General features: G+C 43.5%; 2 protein-coding genes and 1 non-coding gene across 6 annotated transcripts in view; 1 reads left to right on the top strand and 2 right to left on the bottom strand.

The window, feature by feature from the left end:
* Rpn2 (ribophorin II) overlaps positions 1-8,337 on the bottom strand; it is a 66,634-nt gene extending 58,297 nt beyond the window's left edge. For 2 of the 4 annotated variants that reach the window (XM_029557490.1, XM_008855676.3), the window contains exons 1-2: positions 8,043-8,337; positions 2,943-3,136 (exon numbers count right to left, since the gene is read on the bottom strand). In XM_029557490.1, the coding sequence (XP_029413350.1) occupies positions 2,943-3,136; positions 8,043-8,055 (207 nt within the window). In that variant the 5' untranslated portion in view covers positions 8,056-8,337. The remainder of the gene's footprint in view (positions 1-2,942; positions 3,137-8,042) is intronic. The other 2 variants (XM_029557491.1, XM_008855677.3) reach the window with 1 other exon arrangement.
* The window catches only part of Defb116 (defensin beta 116), a 52,671-nt gene continuing 41,693 nt past the window's right edge, over positions 8,170-19,147 (top strand). The window contains exons 1-2 of the mRNA XM_029557493.1: positions 8,170-8,186; positions 13,285-13,453. Coding sequence (XP_029413353.1) covers positions 8,170-8,186; positions 13,285-13,453 — 186 coding nt within the window. The remainder of the gene's footprint in view (positions 8,187-13,284; positions 13,454-19,147) is intronic.
* On the bottom strand, positions 13,449-13,520 carry Trnaa-agc. Its single transcript has one exon. It is a non-coding gene; the product is annotated as a tRNA-Ala (tRNA).

Consider the following 19,147-nt stretch of genomic DNA (forward strand, 5'->3'; position numbering starts at 1 on the left):
TCTGGAATGCTTTAAAAGCAGTCTTAAGAGGGAAGTTTATAGATCTAAGTGCCTACATTTAGAAATCAGAAAGAGTGGCTGGAGAGATAGCTCTGTGGTTACAAGCACAGGCTGTTCTTAAAGATGACCCAGGTTCAAATCCCAGCACCCACATGGCAGCTAACAACTTTCTGTAACTCCAGTTCCAGGGGATCTGACAGCCTCTTCTGTTCTCCGCAGGAACTGCACGACATGGGTGCACTTACCTATACATGCAGGCAATACACGCATATACATAAAAATAAAATATTTTTTAAATTTATTTTTATTTTATGTGTATGAGTGTTTTATTACTTGCATGTGTGTAAGTGCACTATATGCATGCAATGCCCACAGAGGTCAGAAGAGGATCCTCTGGAACTGGAGTTATGGACTGTTGTTAGCTGCTCTGTGGGTGCTGGGAACCGAATCCGGGTCCAATGCAAGAGCAGCCAATGCTCTTAACCACTGAGCCATCTCTCCAGCCCATAGTCAACATCTTGAAGTCAAGATTATAGTGTAACATTACAGCTGACCTCATCACCGAATAATCCCAGATCACACTACTATGCAGCTATCTAAATGGTGCTTTGATTTATATCTAGAACTCTAATCAATGTCCCCTAAAGTCACAATAACAGCAAAGAACATCTTTAGAGGAAGGTGTGTTCAACCTAAATTTCACGTGGAACATCATGGCATAGATAAGGTACTGTGAAAGCACCTCACTCCTTCACAAACGCTCAAACCTGAATCTGATGATTTATAAAAGCTTAAATCCTTGGTGGAAATCTTTCATCCTGCATCCCAATCCTACTAAAATTTAATATTCCAATTTTATGTGCTGTATTTTACAACACAAAACTTCTACTAGTCAAAACTGTTCCACTCCATGTCCCTTAAGTTGTTCTGACTCTCCTCAGGAATCCACGTACTCTGAAGAAACAGGGCAGTGCTAAGGCATCATCGAAAAGCACCACAAACAATAGTCTTTGCTAGGCATTGTCTGAACTTGCCCAAATAAATTGTCAACAGAACAAAGCTTCTTAATATCAAGAATAAGAACAGAGGTTGGAGAGACGGCTCAGTAGTTAAGAGCTCTTGCACAGGGTTCAATTCCGCAGCATCCACATGATGGCTAACAACTGTCGTAACTCCAGTTTCAGGGGATCCAATGCCCACTTCTGACCTCTGCACAACACGGATGCACTTACATACATGCGGGCAATACACTCATACACATAAAATAAAAATAAATAAAATAGTTTTTAAAAAAAGGAATAACATGTCAGGTGTGGTGGCACACACCTTTGATCCCAGTACTTGGGAGGCAGGGGCAGGTGGATCTCTGTGAGTTCAAGGTCAGTCTGGTCTATACATTGAGTTCCAGGCCAGCTGAGGCTACAGGGAGACCCTGTCTCAAAAAGACAAAAAAAAAAAAAAAAAAAAAAAAAAAAAAAAAGAAGAACTACAGCTACCGTGTGAAGGAGCCCTCTACAGCATACTCTGATTTCACTTTATCTCAACAATGATTAGGGAGGTAGGCTACATAATTCCCTTTTCACAGAAAGAGGGAGCCAAAAATGAAAAGTGTGGGTTAACTGACTACGGTGCCTGTACTCTTACTTTCAAAGCTAAAATACTTTGTGGATTTACAAGTGTGTGATCATGAGGAAAAATTTGTTTCCTTACTCTAGTCACACACAGGAAGAAAACTGGGCAGAAACAAGAGATGACTTTCAGGAAGATATCCAAATAAGCTGAATCACACACAGCAGGGATTAGCACATTTCTTCTATAGTCAATTAGTCAATATTTCAGGCTTTGAGGGCAGAGAGTCTAGAAATTACTCAGTACTATTGTTAAGGTCTGAAAGTAGCAGTAGATGATATGTATATGAATGTGGTTGTATTTCAAAAAAACTTCATTTAGAAAAACAGCTTCAACAGATACAGATTTGACCATGGGTAAGCCTGTCAACCCCACTACTATATGGCACTCACAGACCTGCTGGCAGACAGCAATTTAATTAACCTCTTCCTCTATTATAGGAAAACGTTTCTGACATTATAGACACAGGAGGACTAACTCAAAACAGCACATCCAGTGCACTTGGCACATACAAGGCACTCAATAAATAATAGTGGTTACTGATTCCAGCCTGGGATAAGATATTATATTCTAGAAATCTAAGATGCTCTGACATAAACACACACACACACACACACACACACACACACACACACACTCCTTGGCTAATTGGAAAATACAGGACATCTTTGGCACCAAAAAGAATAACTACTGACACACACTGAAAGACAATGACAGGGACTACCAGTTCTGGCCAAGACAGAATTAAAATTTACCTCTTCTACCAATAACCACAAAACTGAGCAAAACATATAAAGTTGAAACTCTAGACAACAGATGGTGTGCTGTAATTCTTGAAAGAAAGTAGAAAGGCAATGGCACAAACAAGGGAGTTTGTTCTTTTGTTAATCTGTGATGCGGTAAAATAACTCAAAGCACCCTGTGATCAATTGAGGATGCATATGAAAGTAAGTGGTGCCGGATCGGCGAGATGCTCAGCAGGTAAAGGCTCCTGCCGCAGAACCTGACAACCCAAGTCTGATCTTTGTCAGAGAACAACCTGTGGGCGTTGGTTCCCTCTCTCCACCATGTGGGTCCTGGAGACTAAAATCAGATTGTCACGCTTTCCTTCTTTTCCACTAGACATACTGCATAGTCCTGAACACACAGAGCTCTCAAACACAGAAATCTGTCAGGTTGAAATGAATATTTATTATATTAGATAGGATTATCCTCAAATAACCAAGAGTTTGTCTTAAAGTCCCCAAGAGGAACACAGTGACATTAAGGTTAGCCCAAACAAAGCACCATGTCAAAAACAAATGCAGCTTTACCTGGACATCTGGCACCTGTGCACCAAGGTTGCTGAGTCCCACAATGGAGTAGAAGGCAGACTCCAAATCTGTGAAAGGGCGGGCCAGCGAGGCTTTCAGTCTCTCCACATCATGCTTGGTGAGGTAGTGGGTAGGCGTCAGGGCCTGGGTGCAGGCTATGATCGTCAGGGCCACCAGAAAGACAGTGCTTGAACCTTAGAGGGAAACGACTCTATTAAACGCATGCCACACTGCTCCTACTATATTCACAGTCCCCACTAGGATGCGCACCAAGGTCTGGAAGCCCAATCATGTGAGGAAGTGTGTGAAACTCAGGTTCAGCCTAAAAAGGAGATGGGGGGGGACCTCATCTCCAACCATCAGGACAGTCTTCTCAGCAAGCTCTAGGAATCTGAAGAACAAGCCTTACTGCATCATTGCCCCGTAAAGCCTCTCCAAGCCTAAATTCTTATGCCTTCTTTTCCTATCAACTAAACCCCACCCTTGCCAGCCCAACATCTGCTGTTCTCTGGCCTGTTCCAGCCATATTCCTTCCCATCCAACACCCCTCCTGCTGTTTTCCCTACTTCAACACTGCTTCATTCTTATTTTCAGGTTTCGCCTGAGTCTTCTCCTTAAGAAGCTCTCCTTGAATCAGGCCCCCAGTGCCATGAAGAATCTAGCCTCCAGATGACACGGCCACCAAGGCCAAGTTACACAACCGCTGCCTCAGCTTCCTCAAGTATAAAGTGAATGACAAGAGCATCAGCCTCAGTTATTACGAATTAATGTAGAAAGACCTTAGAGTAATAACTGGTCCTTAACAAGTGGTGTCTACATCTTAGCTGCTGCTTCTACTGCCACTGTGGTGGTTGTTACAGCCATCTACTCTGCCTTTGCAGCATTCTGCACAATTAACATAATATGAGGTCTGCTGCACCTGCTAATCTCTAAGTCCCCTCAGGCTAAGGACTTTCTCATGTTTACCTCAGTATTTTTAAGTACCACATGGTACCTATTGAATAATAGTTGACAAATAAATGGAGGAAAAAAAAATTGGCCTAAGATCTCCCAGGGGACAGGAAGAAATTATAGGAATGGAACATATCTATTGTTCATTTTTTAAAATAAGAGGAAAACTTTTGAGTATATTGTGTGAAAAAGTCTGTCACACAAGTTAAAAGCATTAAAACGCAATTATAGTCAGGCATGGTGGCAGATGGACCTCTGTACAGCCAGGGCTGCAGAGACCATGTCTCAAAAGAAAACAACAAAAAAAAGCAATTACAAGGATAACATCAATGGTCCTAAATCTATTTGAATTAGAATCCATTAAAGGTATTGCTCTATCCATTTTACAGTAAGAAAACTGAGGTTCACAGTAGCTTACACAATCAATCTTGGACTCAAACTCAGCTCTTAACACTACAGAGTTCACATAGCAGTTTAAAAAAATTACTTTGTATGTGTGTGCCCTCACTCCATGGTGCATGTGTGGAGGTCAGTTCTTTCCTACTGTGTGTGTCCCTAGGTCTGCAGTCAGGTCATCAACCAGGGTTAGTGGCAAGTTTCTTAACTCCCTGTGTCATCTTGCTGCCCCTCCTTTTTTGTTTTATTAGAATATCATAGAAGGACACATATATCTGAGAATCACTGTACGATGAACAATAGTTTCATTTAAATCTTTGTGTGTCAACTTAAATGAAAGTCCTTCTCAAAAAACAGAGTGCCAGGGTGGTCCAGTGTAGCTTAGTGAGAAGCATTTCTGAGTATGATTCTTAGCACCTCTAAGCCCCCTAAATAAAAAACACAAATATGGCCAGGCATGGTGGCACATGCCTGTAGTCCCAGCACTTGGGAGGCAGAGGCAGGTGGATCTCTGAGTTCAAGGCCAGCCTGGTCTACATAGTGAGTTCCAGGACAGCTGGGGCTACAGGGAGACCCTGTCTCAAAAAGAGAAAAAAAAAAAAAACTCACAAATATAACATATATAATATATATATATAATGTACGGTATCCATCAAATATATATTGAATGCTCCTATGTGCCATCAACTTTTTTTTTTTAGTGCTAGGGATTGAACCCCAAGTACTACTTTAGGTGTTAAAAAGTGAAAATGGGGGCTGGAGAGATGGCTCAGCGGTTAAGAACACTGATTGTTCTTGCAGAAGACCCGGGTTTGAATCCCAGCACCCACATGGCAGCTAACAACTGTCCGTAACTCCAGTCCCAGGGGATCCAACAGCCTCTTCTAACCTTGTGGGCATTGCATAACACGGGTGCACTTACCTACATGCAGGCAACACACATACACATAAAATAAAAACAAATTGAAAAATTGAGACCATGAGGTCTGGAGAGATGGCTCAGCAGTTAAGAGTACTGGCTGCTCTTACAGAGGACCAGGGTTTGGTTCCTAGCCCCCACATGGCAGCTAACAACTGTCTGTCACTCCAATTCCCAGGGATCCAACACCTTCTTCTGCCCTCTCTGGGCATTGTACAAATGTATTTGCACTTACATACATACAGGCAAAAGCACCCACATGGTGGCTACGAACCATCCTTAACACCAGTTCCAGGGGAATCCGAAGCCTTCTTCTGACCTCTGCGGCATTGCATTAACACAGGTGCACTCACATACATGCAGGTAATACACTCATACACATAAAATAAAAATATTTTTTAAAAGTGAAAATGTAGCATCCCTATACAGCTTACAGTTAGTGGGGGGAAAAAAGGCATCACACAAAATAATTAAGCATGATTTATCATGTTGGAAGATAAAAGGCATGAGGGAGAAAAAGAACAGAATGGGTATCTTGGGAAGACTCTTTTAAACATGATGGTTTGTGAAGGCTCAAATAAAAAAACATACTGAGTGCAGACCTGAAAAAGGAGCAAGCCACAGAGCTACCTCTGCAGAGATTTTTAACAAGTGGGTGCAAAGACTGAATCAGGAGCATATAGTTTTTGCAGTTGTTATTTTGTTGTTGTTTGTTTTTTGAGACAGGGTCTGACTATGTAGCCCTGGCTGGCCTGGAACTCATCATGTATACCAGGCTGGCCTCAAACCCACAGAGATCCACCTGCCTCTGCCTCCCCAGTGCTGGGATCAAAGGTGTGTGCCAACACGCCTGGCACTGTTTTCTGAGACCAGCAAGGACAGTAGAGAAAGGAGGTAAGCAAAGCATGAGATGTAAGGAACAAGGTAACAGCAGAACTGAGTGAGATGGGAACCGTTGCAAAGTTCTGAGCAGAGGAGTGATTTGACTTGCTCGTTAACAGGATTGCTCTGTTGAGGATGATACTGTGTTGAGATTAGACTAAGTAGGGGCAAAGACAGAAAGAATACCAGCTAAGAGAGTACTGCCACGATCCAAGTAAACAGAGAAAATGATTCAAACAGGGTAACAGCTGTGGAGGTGCCAAGTGGCCAATCTTGCTACAAGTAGAAGTCAAAGCCTAAAAGAATTGCTAATGGATAGGTAGATGCAGAAATTAGGCATCAAGGCACTAAGGCAAAAATTCCCAATGCCCAGTGGACAATCATGTACTCAATATATTTTGACCTAGTGAGTGACTATGACTCATTTCTCCACCTAAATTGTAAATTCCTGGAGTATAGCATCTGTGCCATAATCCTAACCTTCCCACTGCAGGTTAACCATAGCAGTAACTTTTCAGGCTGATATTTGAACACTCGACATTTGTTATATAGGCCCAAACTATGCTGAACTTTTTGCTAGAGTCATTAAATCCTTCCAACATCAAATGGAATGGGTATTTTCTGTATTTTACAGACCAAGAAACCTAAGCTAGCCCTAGTTCATGCCTATAATCTCAGGACTGAGGATGCAGAGGCAAGATGCTGAGTGTGAGGTCTACATAGAGAGTCCGTACCTATTTGTGTGTTGTGATGCATGCATGTTTAAGTGTGTGAATGTGTGTGTGTGTGTGCGCGCGTGCATGCAGAGCCAGAGTAAGATGCAGGCTGTCCTCTATTGATCTATGCCTTGAGACAGGGTCTCTCATGGAAACGGAAGCTTGCCATTTTGGCCAGGCTGGCCAGCCAAGAAACTCTTGGAATCTGATGTCTCTGCCCCACCATGTATAGGGCACATGCAGCAACCCAGGCCCAGTGCTGGGGATTCAAAACTCAGATCCCCAAGTTTGCACTGAGCCATCTCTCCAGTCCCCTAGACCCTATCTAAAGAGAGAGAAAAAAATCAAAGCTCCTAAGTAGTTACCTGCCCTAAGATACATAACTGGGATTCAAACTGGAGACAGTTTCAATCCAGTTCTGACTTTAACCACTTCACTACCTCAGTTAAGTGGCAAGCTTTGCCCGCTGTTGCCTTAGACAAATTACTTCCTTTTTCTGGGATTCCAGCTTCTTATCTATCCAGTGGGAATAGCAAGGGTACACACCCAAATAGCGATTTAAAAGGAAAAAAAAAAAAAAGGCACTGAGCGTCATTTCAATAACTACCCAAGAAGTGAACTTTGTGAGTGCCCTGCACTGTTAGAAGTAATACCATTTAACACAACCTCATGAAGCATATACCAAAATGAGAGACGGAGGTGCAGAGGGGTCAAGTCCCTGGCACCGGGTCCCACAATGAATAAGTTTGCACGGGTATCCCTTCAGAAGCTAGGCTCTACACGCCCAGAAAGACCTGAGCGATTCTCTCTTGTCCCCGCCAATGAAAAGGCACCTACAGACCAAAGAAAGTCGAGCGCCCTGGTCAAAAGCTCTGAGGCTGTCAAGGATGGCTCCGGGATCGCTCTCGGGCGACAGTACCACACAGCTGAACCTGGGTACGCAAGGCTGGGGTTAAGCTCGGCCGCGGTTCGCGCTGGGCCTCGCGGGGGCCCGTAGCCACGCGCTGCACTGGCCCCATAAGCCCTTCAGGCCGCGGGCACTTCCACCAGCGCCCAGCCCTCCGTCACACCCTCGACCCCACAGAGCCCGAGCCCATGCCCCTGCCCCGCACGGGAGGGGAACCGCGTCTAGCCGGCGCCCGTGTGGTCCGCACTAGCGTCCCTCGGGCGGCGCCCCCGCTCCCCAAGGCGTGCCGGCCGCGGGGCCCCACTCTTGAGCCATGCGCAACGCCTCACCCGGCGGCGCCATTCCTCCGAGCAGGTTCCACCGGAGCCGGAGCAGGCTGACTTCCGCCCCGGAAAGTGGCCCCAGGAGCGCACCGGAGGGGACGTCAGGGACCCGCGACACCCGCCGGAGACCGGGATGGGCTCCAGGCACAGGTGAGTGTCCGCGGCCGCACACTGCAGGGCCGCTCGCAGCAGCCACAGTAGGGGCTTCAGGGCTTGCGGACCTGGTCGCCTTCGGGGTTCCGTGCGACCTTGCCGTCCGCACCCCTCGCGCCGCGGCGCACTTGGGATCGACCGCGGCTCAACCGGCCTGCTCAGGCTGCCATTCGGACGCGATTGGTCCGGGCTTTGGGGTGGGCCTGAGACGGGGCCGCCTCTGATTGGTCGATCTCAGTGATTGGCTGGGTATGCTGTCACTCACGGGTCTCTCTCGTAGCCGGGCCAATTTTAAAGGTGTGGGAAGGGTTCGGTTGGGAGGGGAGAGTAATAGTAACAGATGAGTGGTTTTTCCTTGGGGAAATTAAAGCAAAATGATTACTTCGATTTTTAATGATTGACCTTTGAATGAAGTTTTACCAAGTTTTCCAACCAATGACTCCTCACATACCAAGTTTGCAAACCAATGACTCCTCACAGTATTGTGAGGCACTTTTTAGCCTATTTTTACAGATTTTGACAGACTGTAGAAAAACTCATCAGAATATCTAGCTCCAATTACTGTTTACAGTACAGTCCGACAGAATACTAAACACCTTCCATACATTATTTCATTTACTCTTAATCATCATTTTGTGACGTGTGTAGTGTTACTGTTAACACTTTAAAGGGAAGGAAATATTTCAGTCTCTAGGCATTCTGACTACAATCTCCTTTTAACTATTATGACCACGTAGAGTTACACAATATAGTGACTCTTTATTATCTTTGTTATTATACAAAATATTTTTAAACCACATAGGGGAGAGTAGATTATGTGTCTAGTAAGTACCTGTCCTCTATTTAGTAGTTATTAGCCCCACGCAGTTATTTCATTTCACTTTGAATTTAAGTAAAATTTAAAATTCAGTTCCACAGTTGTTTTTGTTGTTTTAATGTGTATGCGTGTATTGCCTGCATGTAGGTAAGTGCACCTGTGTTGTGCAATGTCTGTGGAGGTCAGAAGAGGCTGTTGGATCCCCTGGGACTGGAGTTAGGACAGTTGTTAGCTGCCATGTGGGTTGTTGGGATTCGAACCTAGGTCTTCTGCAAGAACAACCAGTGTTCTTAACCTTGAGCCATCTCTCCAGTCTCCTAGTTCCACAGTTGTACTAGCTATATTCCAAATGCTTGATCAGAGTGGCTAGTGGACATAATAAATAATGGGAAATTATAGGGCAGACATTTTTGTTAGGAAGTGATACTAAATATTGCTGATCTAGAATATATAGAGAACTCTTCCAATTCAGCAATAAGATAAGCCAATTGGGATCAGGTACCCATGCCTTTAGTCCCAGCACTCAGGAGACAGAGGCAGGCGGATCTCTGTGAGTTTGAGGCTAGCCTGGTCTACATCAGGTGCTCCAAGCCAGCTGGGACTACAAGGAGACCCTATCTCAAAAAGACTAAAAAAAGAAAGAAAGAAGAAGAAAAAAAAAAAGAATTACCATGGGAACCGGGTGTAGTGGCACACATCTTTACATCTCTAATTCCAGCACACCAGGAGGCAGAGGCAGGGATCTCTGAGATTGAAGCCAGCCTGGTCTATATATTGAGTTCTAGATCAGCTGGGCCTACAACTGGGAGACCTTGTCTCAAAACAAAACAGTCACCATGGAAACATACCTCTAGGTGTGTCTATGAGAGTGTTTTCAGAAAGCTTTACCTGAAGAGGAAAAACTCACCTTCATTGTGGGTGGTACCATTCCATGGTCTGCATCCTGGACTGAAAAATAAAGAAAAAGGGGAGCAAGCACCAACATTCATCTCTCTCTGCTTCCTGAGTGTAGACACAAGTAACCAGTTGTCTCATTGTTCCCATTGCCATGTCTTTCTGTGGTGATGGACCGTGTCCTCAAACTGTGAGCCAAAAATAAACCCTTCCTTCCTTAAGCTGCTTTTGTTAGGTGTTTTGTCATAGCAACAAGAAAAGTAGATAACAGCACTGGGAAACTGCATCAACCATCCTGTTAAAGAAGAGTTTGAAGCCTTTCTGATTATACCCATTCCATACTCTTCCTTTCCCTCTAAGATACCAGTCCTGCAGAATATATTTTTTCCTTGCTTCTTTTTGAAATTTTACTGTGTATGTTTATAATGTCAAGAAGCATTTCAGGACCAGTGAGATAGCTCAGTGGGTAAAGGCACTTGTGCCCAAGACTGACCACCTGAGTTCAATCCCTGGAACTCAAATGGCAGAAGGAGAGAGCCAAATCGCCCAAGTTGTCTTCTGATCTCCACATACATGTATCATAGCATGCAAGCACCCACACATACATGAAATAAATAAATGTAGTAAAAAGTATCTTAGTTTGGCATTTTTCTTAACAAGTAATTCTGCTGTCTTAGCCTCCCAAGTGTTGGGATTACAGGTACTCACCACTATGCTTGGCACTTGACTTTGAGTGTTGTGAGCATTTGTGTATTGCTGGGCTCATTCATTTTTACTGCTATCTGGTACTTCACCTGGTAAACTTATCACAGTATCTGTTCTACTACTGATGGACTATCCAATATCTCAAGTTTTTTACCATGATGACCACTGCTGTGAAGATTCGCATATATAAGTAGAAGTTTTCCTGGAATTCCTAGGTGTAGAATAGTAAGTCGCAGAATACACACACTTTCAACTTTACTACATGATGACAAATGGTTTCCAAAGTGGTTGTATACATCTGTACTTGTTATTGTCAACTTGACACAAACTAGAAACACCTGGGAAGAGGGACTCTCAACTTAGGAATTTCCTCCATTAGACTGACCTGTAGCTGGAACATTTTCTTGATTGGTAGTTGATGTAGGAGGGCACAGCCCAGTGTGGCTGTTGCTATCCTTAGGCATGTTGGCCTAGACTGTATAAGAAGGGTAACTGAGCAAGTGAGAGGAAGCTAGCCAGTAAGCACTGCTTGTCCACAGTCTGCTTCAGTTCCTGCCTTGGCTTCCCTCAGTGAAGAACTACAACCTGGAAGTGTAAAATGAAATAAACCTGTTCTTCCCCAAGATGCTTTTGGTCCTAGTGTTTATCACAGCAAGGAAAGCAAGTTAGAGTAACTTCCAACTGCAATTTATAGGAGTTTTGGGGGCTCCACATCTTTGTCAACATTTAATATCCATGCCAAATATTAAAATATTTTATTTTTTATTTTATGTATATGAGTGTATTGCCGGCAGGTAATTAAGTGCACTCATGTCCTGCAGTTCCCGTCAGAAGAGGGTGTTGGATCCCCTGGAACTGACATTTCAGATGGTTGTTAGCTGCTATGTGGGTGCTGGGACTCAAACCCTGGTCCTCTGCAGCCCTAAATATTAAAATTTTAAGCAATATAGAAAATTTAAAAACTTTCTCTCAGCTGGGTGTGGTGGCGCATGCCTTTAATCCCAGCACTCCGTAGGCAGAGGCAGGGGGATCTCTGTGAGTTCAAGGCCAGCCTGGTCTACATAGTGAGTTCCAGGACAGCTGGGGCTACAGGGAGACCTTGTCTCAAAAAGACCAAAAAAAACACCCAAAAAACTTTCAGAATTTCCACTGTTGGGGGCTGGAGAGATGACTCAGCAGTTAAGAGCATGGACTGCTCTTGCAGAGGACCCAGGTTCAGGTTCCAGCACCCACATGACAGCTAACATCCACCTGTAACTCTAGTTCCAGGGGACCTGACTCTTTTGGCCTTCTCAGACACTGCATGCACACGGTGAACTTATATACATGCGGGGAAAACACTCATACACATAAAATAAAAATAATTTTTTTAAAACTCCATCTTCCAGTTGGGTATGGTGGTGTTCATCTTTAATTTCAGTACTTGGGAAGCAGAGACAGGTGGATTTGAGACCAACCTGGTGCCTGTAAGTTCCAGGCCAGCCAGGGCTACAAAGTGAGACCCTGACTTGAAACAAACAAAAAAGAAACAAACAAAAAAGCAAACACAAACCTCCTCCACAAATATTTGGCTTTAGTTCCATGTTTTTCTACTTTTTTTCGATATTCATGTGTGTTTATAGTGTATATACATATATATATATATACACATCACTTATACAAAATTTATTTTAATAAAAATGCGATAACATTATAGCACCGCTTGACAACAACCTTGTTTTGTTCTGTTCTGTTTTATTATTTAAGATGGGGTCACTCTTTGTGGTTCAAGCTGGCCTGAGACTCATGGCAATCCTGCTGTATCATCCTCCAGAGTGCTGGTATTAGAGACATAGGCCACCATGCCTATTGGCAACTTCCTTTTTATCAGTTAATCTATATTTATGTTCAGTAGATACCAACCTACACTGTCATTCCCTGCACATTAACATGTGCCAGTTAAGATTTCAGTCTCTTGGAATATATTCAAAGCTGCCTCCACCTTGTCCTCAGGGAGCCTACATTTTAGTGGGAAGAAATGATGATAAACAGTGAACATTATAAATAACTGAATTAGAAGTCTGGGGATATAGCTTGGTGATAGCATACCTGCCTAGCCTGTGCAAAGCTCTGGTTCAATCTCTAGCACTGCAAAAATACACAAATAGATTAAAGAACTAATTAATCAATTAGTCTCAGGCATAACCCTGTGATAGTTGTATACTTAGCATGTTTGAGGCCTTTGGTTCTTTCCCAAGCTTGAATAAATTAATAGCTGAATGGTATACTAGATAGTATTATGGGCTATGGAAAAAAGAAAAAGTAAGCAAGCATAAGGGAGATTGAGGCAGGTTAGGGAGGGATTGTCCTACTGTGTCTGTTTTTATTCATCTACCTATCCATTCACTCCCCAAGAGGCTGACAGCATTCTAGGTGCTGGGGATACATTGTAGACCAGGTTTCTCCTCTCATGGAGCTTCCAGTTTGATAGAGTGAAGCAAATGGACAAGGTAACTGTTGGTGATGATTAAATATTATGCCAGAAAAAGTAACTGGGACTGGGACCAGGAGAGGTTGCTTGATGTAGACTGATGATCAATAATGCCTGTCTGAGAAGGGGGCATTTCAGTTTTCAACTAAATGATAAGACTGAAGTAATTCTGAAAAAATTAATTTTTCAAATCCCCTCTTTGTTCCCAGGGTCTGTGGTCCAGAAGAGGTAGTGATCTCTTGTGCTTCTGACAGTGACTCAGGAAGTGTAGGTCTACAACTGGGCAACTTAGAAGACATCAGGAAAGACCCAAATGGCCTTGAACTTACAGGTGAAAAGGGCAAAGATGGGGAGAGGGATTCCACCTCCCCATTTTCAGTACTGGGGATTGAACCCAAGACCTTATGCATGCTAGGCAAATGCTCTACCACTGAGCTATACTCCAGCCCTCTCTTTCAAAATATAACCAACAGGTATTAATTGAATACTTGCTGGATGACCAGGCCTTGACTAGATTTTAACAATTAATTTGGTTCATGATTTTAAGTCTTTGAAATAAGATTGGCAAAATAAGATCTTATATTATTCTGTCACACTGCAAACTAAACTTGACCCCAAGACAGACGGTAATACAAACTTTGTAGCACGTGTGAGTTCTAGAGGGATTCAGAGAAAGGAAAGGTAAGTGTGGGCTGACATGGAGAGAGGAGGCTTCATGTAGAAGGTGGGATCTATATTGGCCTGCAGAATAATTGCAGGAACTGTGTACATACAAGGTTCTGGGTGTACAGCAATGATTACAACCAACTGGCATGGTCCTGCTAGAGAACTGGCATAGAGCAGAAAAGAGACCTCCCAAAACAAGCAGTAACTAAAGTAATTACAAGTAAGCACTGCGAGAACATTATTAAACAAAAGATTGAGACAAGTCAGGAAGATGGTTGTCAGCAAACAGCTGCAGGAAGCCTCAAGGACATATTTAAGGACAACCCATGAGAAAAGTTGAGGGAGGAGCAATCTGGGGAGGCAGAACAGCATTGCATGAGCCAGGAATGACCTTAATGTGTCTGGGGAACTATATTCACTCATTCATACATTCAGCAAATATTTATTGAAGCCCTACCATGCTCCAACACGATTTAGCTGCTGAAGCTGCAGCAGTGGATGGGAGCAGACAATGTATGTATAGACAGGAAGTTGGAATTAAGTTTGATGGGGTACAGTGTCAGGATATTTGATGTACAGAAGTTTACTATTGGGGCTGGAGAGATGGCTCAGCGGTTAAGAGCACTGACTGCTTCTACAGAGGACCTGGGTTTGATTCCCAGCACCCACATGACGGCTATGAACTGTCCTTGACTCCAGTTCCAGGGGAATCCGACGCCCTCTTCTGACCTCCATGGCACTGCACGACAGGGGTGTACTCACTTACATGCAGGCAATACACACACACATAAAATAAAAAATAATATATATAAAATATATATATATTTAAAGGAGGTTTACTATTGACTAGAAGGGATTCTTTTTAATTATTTTTGTTTATGTGTGTTTGCCTGCATGGAAGTGCACCTGTGTTATGCAGTGCCTGTGGAGGCCTGAGGAGGGAATTGAATCCCCTGGAACTAGAGTTATGGATGGTTGTGGACTACGGTGTGGGTGCTGGGAACTGAACCTGGGTCCCTGCAAGAGCAGCTAGTGCTCTTAACCACTGAGCTATATCTCTCCAGCCCTAGGAGGAATTCTTAGCAAACATAGGGAAAAAAAAAGATTCAGGGCAGCTATCTTAGAGCCAAGACCTGAAAAATGAGCAGGAGTCAGCAAGGCAGAGAGGGGTAACAGTGTACCGGAAGGAGGGGGAATTGCAGACAGAGTACACAGCCCATGCCAAGACCAGAGGTGAGGGAGAACATTGCTTTAATTAAATTTCAATTATTAGGACTGGAGAGATGGCTCAGCAGTCAGGAGCACTGGCTGCTCTTGCAGAGGACCCAGGTTCAATGTCCAGCACCCCCATGGCAGCTAACAACTGTCTGAAACTGCACTTCCAGGGCATCTGACATTCTCTTCTGACCTCCATGGGCATTGCATGGGTGCACTTAACATACATGCAGGCAATGCACTCATGCACATAAAATAAAAAAATGAAATTATTTTCAAAAAATTGCAATTAGTAGATGCCAAAAATGTGACTAGAGGTGGGAGAAGTTCCCAGAAGAGGTTTCAGAAGACCACAAAGGGGGCTGGAGAGATGTCTCAGTGGTTAAGAGCACTGGCTGCTCTTACAGAAGACTCAGGTTTGATTCCCAGCACCCACATGGTGGCTAACAACTGTCCATAACTCCAGTGCCAGAGAAATCAGATGCCCTCTTCTGACCTCTGTGGGCATTGCACAACATGGATGCACTTACATGCAGGCAATACACTCATGTATGTAAATTGAAAGTAAAAAACGAAATGAAGGGGTACTTCATTTGCCACACCACATCCTGTGTCCTTGTTCCCCATGAAAGAAGTCAGAGTGGTCTGTATCCAAATTCCCCATGGGCAAATTGGATTACTTCTTCAGAGAAGAAGTGAAAATTAGACAGTTTTAAAGTAAAGAGCTCAAAAGAAAATGACCAGTTTCTTTCTGAACTGGGAGCTGGAAATTTCCTTAGATATGCCAGTAAACTTATCTTTGAGAAAAGAAATGCCAGAACCTTAACAAGGAAAGTATTCTTACTGTTTTTATGCAAATCAGTCCAGCCATGCAAATCAATCTGGCCCAGTCAGAAAAATACAAGACAGCTACTAGAAAAAATAAAGGCCTACAAAAAGGGAATTGAGTCTTCCTAAAAAATACCTGGAAAACTTCGGGTCCCTGGCTCACCTCACTAACAGAACTGGTAGTGATGATTCTATTAGCTTTCCTGTTAAAATCTTGGATAATAAACTCACTAAATTTATCAAAAACAAGTAGAGGCCAGCAGATGCCAGGTAATTTGTCAAATATTATAAAGTTCCTCTTAAATAACATAAGGGATTATGTCAATGAAGTGGAGGGGATATTATGGAAATAGGAGAGCAAGTCAGATGCTAAAAGCTTTTGCAAAGTGATGGTAATTAAGAACTCTGGAGCAGGGAAAGCCTAGAGATAGAAATGGGGAAGTGAACAGGAATCTTCCCTTACCCACTGAGGTTATCCAGGATAGAAGTCTTTGCTTTCCAAAGCTATCACATTCCTGTAATCTTTGCCTCTCTATTACCTTTATAGCCCTATGTTACCTTACTTAATTACCCTGTATATGCTATGTACCTTTTGTTTACATTCCTCACCTAAGTATAAAAACCCTCCAAAACTTGAGCAAGGGGTCTGACTCCTTTTATTGTTGGTGTCAGTCCTGCTAGCTAGTGTCAAATTAAACTTCCTCTCCTCACCTGAAAAAAGAAAGAAAGAAAAAAAAAAAGGCCACAAAGAATACAAAAGTAGAGTGGGCCAGGCGTGGTGGCCCACACCTTTGATCCCAGCACTCAGGAGGCAGAGGCAGGCAGATGTCTGTGAGTTCAAGGCCAGCCTGGTCAACATAGCAAGCTCCAAGCCAGCTGAGGCTACAGGGAGACCCTGTCTCAAAAAGACCAAAAAAAGGGTCTGGAGAGATGGCTCAGCAGTTAAGAGCATTAACTGCTCTTGCAGAGGGCCCAGGTTCGATTCCACATGATGGGTACAAACCATCCTTAACTCCAGTTCCAGGGGAATCCAAAGCCCTCTTCTGACGTCCACGGCATTGCACGACATGGGTGCGCTCACATACATGTAGGCAATACACTCATACACATAAAAATAAAAATAATAAAATATTGAAAAAACAAAAGTAGGGGCTGGAGCGATGGCTCAGTGGTTAAGAACACTGGTTGTTCTTGCAAAAGACCCAGGTTCGAATCCCAGCACCCACATGGTGTAGAACCCTGAGACCCTCTTCATTCACCCACTACCCCCCAATCCCTCCAGACCCCCACTAATTGCTCTTTTAGCTTCTGTAAAATGCTTGGCTGCTGCTTTAGACATGCCTAGACATACCCTGGCATGCCCTGACCCCCGCCTGCTATACCCCACCCGAGCATAAAAACTGCCCTATAAGGTAAAAATGGAGACTCCTGGCCCCACAGGTAACAGTCAGCACATTCCACAGCCCTGAGAATAGCGCCTACCAATAAGAAACTTCCAGGGCTGCATCTTATTCAACCAAACAGTTTAAAATTATGTTGGCGCGCCAGGGCTCCTTGAACCAACCAAAAAGTATCTTCAGTTTCCCCCCCCCCCCCGCTTTGTCTAAAACCTATAAAAGGCTCCACTCTCCCTTACTCTGGGCTCTCAGCACGGATCCGTTGAGTTGGTGTGGTCTGAGAGCCCGAGCTTAAGCCCGAATAAACCATAAACCTTTGCTTTTGCATTTTGGTGTGTTGGGTCCTTGGTGGTCTTTTTGGGGTTCAGTGGATGAGGTACAACAATGGCAGCTAACAACTGTCCTAACTCCAGCTCCAGGGGATCCGACAGTCTCTTCTGTTAGGGTCCGTGACTCGATGGGTCCCCTCCAGATAACAAATACACGGGATTGGAGATGTAAAAATCAAGCAGAGTCTTTACTTTCCAGCTAGCTGGGGTCGACCGGCTTCCCAAGACATGCAAGTCTGGTCAGAACGATCGACCCCCATTCAGTTTCAGGTACAGATTATATAGGCCCACATAGTCATTACACAAAAAGCATTCCTCAGCAGACACTTTGATCAAACATCTTAAAGCTATAGTTTCGGTTAAACATCTTTTCCAGGAAGGCTATGTAAGCCTGGTACAACTTCCTTCTCTTTGTTCCTTATCGGTTATCTGGTATGTGCAAACAGGCCTACAGGACACATTGTAAATCAACTGAGTCTGGGGTCCAGGGTCCAGGAAGGAGGTTTACAGCACTTCAATTCTTAGCATTTCAACTAGGTTAATCATCCATGTGTGGTAGATACAAATCAGGCAGAACAGGCAAGCTTAGCAAGTAAATCTAAATCAACATTTTAAACAGAGTTTTCTATCAAAATGCAGAGTTCTTACAGCATTCATCAAGGTATTTCATTTTTTTTTCCTCTAGTTGGCAGGGATCCAACTCTGCCTTCATACAAGCAGGCAAAACACTCATACATATAAAATTAATTAAATTTTTTTCAAAATAGCCAGGCCTCAAGAGTGCCCCTCCCTGGCCTCTGAGAAAAAAGCTGCTCTCCACCTGACGCTGGAAATCCCCTTCATTGAACAAACCCTTTCCTGATATCTGTTTATGATTTCTATGGAAATGGTCTGTGGCAGAAAAGATAGAATGTTCTTAGGTAAGCTAGCCAATGACAGTATACTTGATATATCTGTGATGGTCTCTATGGGAATAATCTGGGGCAGAAGAGAAAGAATGTTCTGCCCCAAGTAAGACAGCCAATGGCTGTATAGGTAAAGTCTCTGGAAATCAGCCCTGGATTGTTCCAATGCTTTCCTGGTTATTCTGTGTATAGTTTCTATGGACATCCCCTGCTTTGTGTTTTTTGTGGGTTTTCTGCTTTAAAAGCCCTGCGTTTTCACTGTCTGTGTCCCCAGCCGGTGGGCCTCAATAAAGCATTTCTGTTTACTGAGATTCAGTATCCGAGTGGTCAATTTGGGGAATTCCTCGGACCCCGAACAACATAAAAATAATAAATATTTAAAAAGAAAAAAAAACGTAGTGGTAGATAGAGTGGTTGAAACCCTCAGGTGATAGTGTGTTAAGGGGGAAATCATGACTGTCAGCTCTTTTCTATTGAAAAATAGAGGGGGTTGTTGGGAAAAAAAAAATGAAATACCTTGATGAATGCTGTAAGAACTCTGCATTTTGATAGAAAACTCTGTTTAAAATGTTGATTTAGATTTACTTGCTAAGCTTGCCTGTTCTGCCTGACTGTATCTACCACACATGGATGATTAACCGAGTTGAAATGCTAAGAATTGAAGTGCTGTAAACCTCCTTCCTGGACCCTGGACCCCAGACTCAGTTGATTTACAATGTGTCCTGTAGGCCT

The sequence above is a fragment of the Nannospalax galili genome, unplaced genomic scaffold, assembly GCF_000622305.1.
Source record: "Nannospalax galili isolate Female #2095 unplaced genomic scaffold, S.galili_v1.0 scaffold228, whole genome shotgun sequence".
Taxonomy (NCBI): domain Eukaryota; kingdom Metazoa; phylum Chordata; class Mammalia; order Rodentia; family Spalacidae; genus Nannospalax; species Nannospalax galili.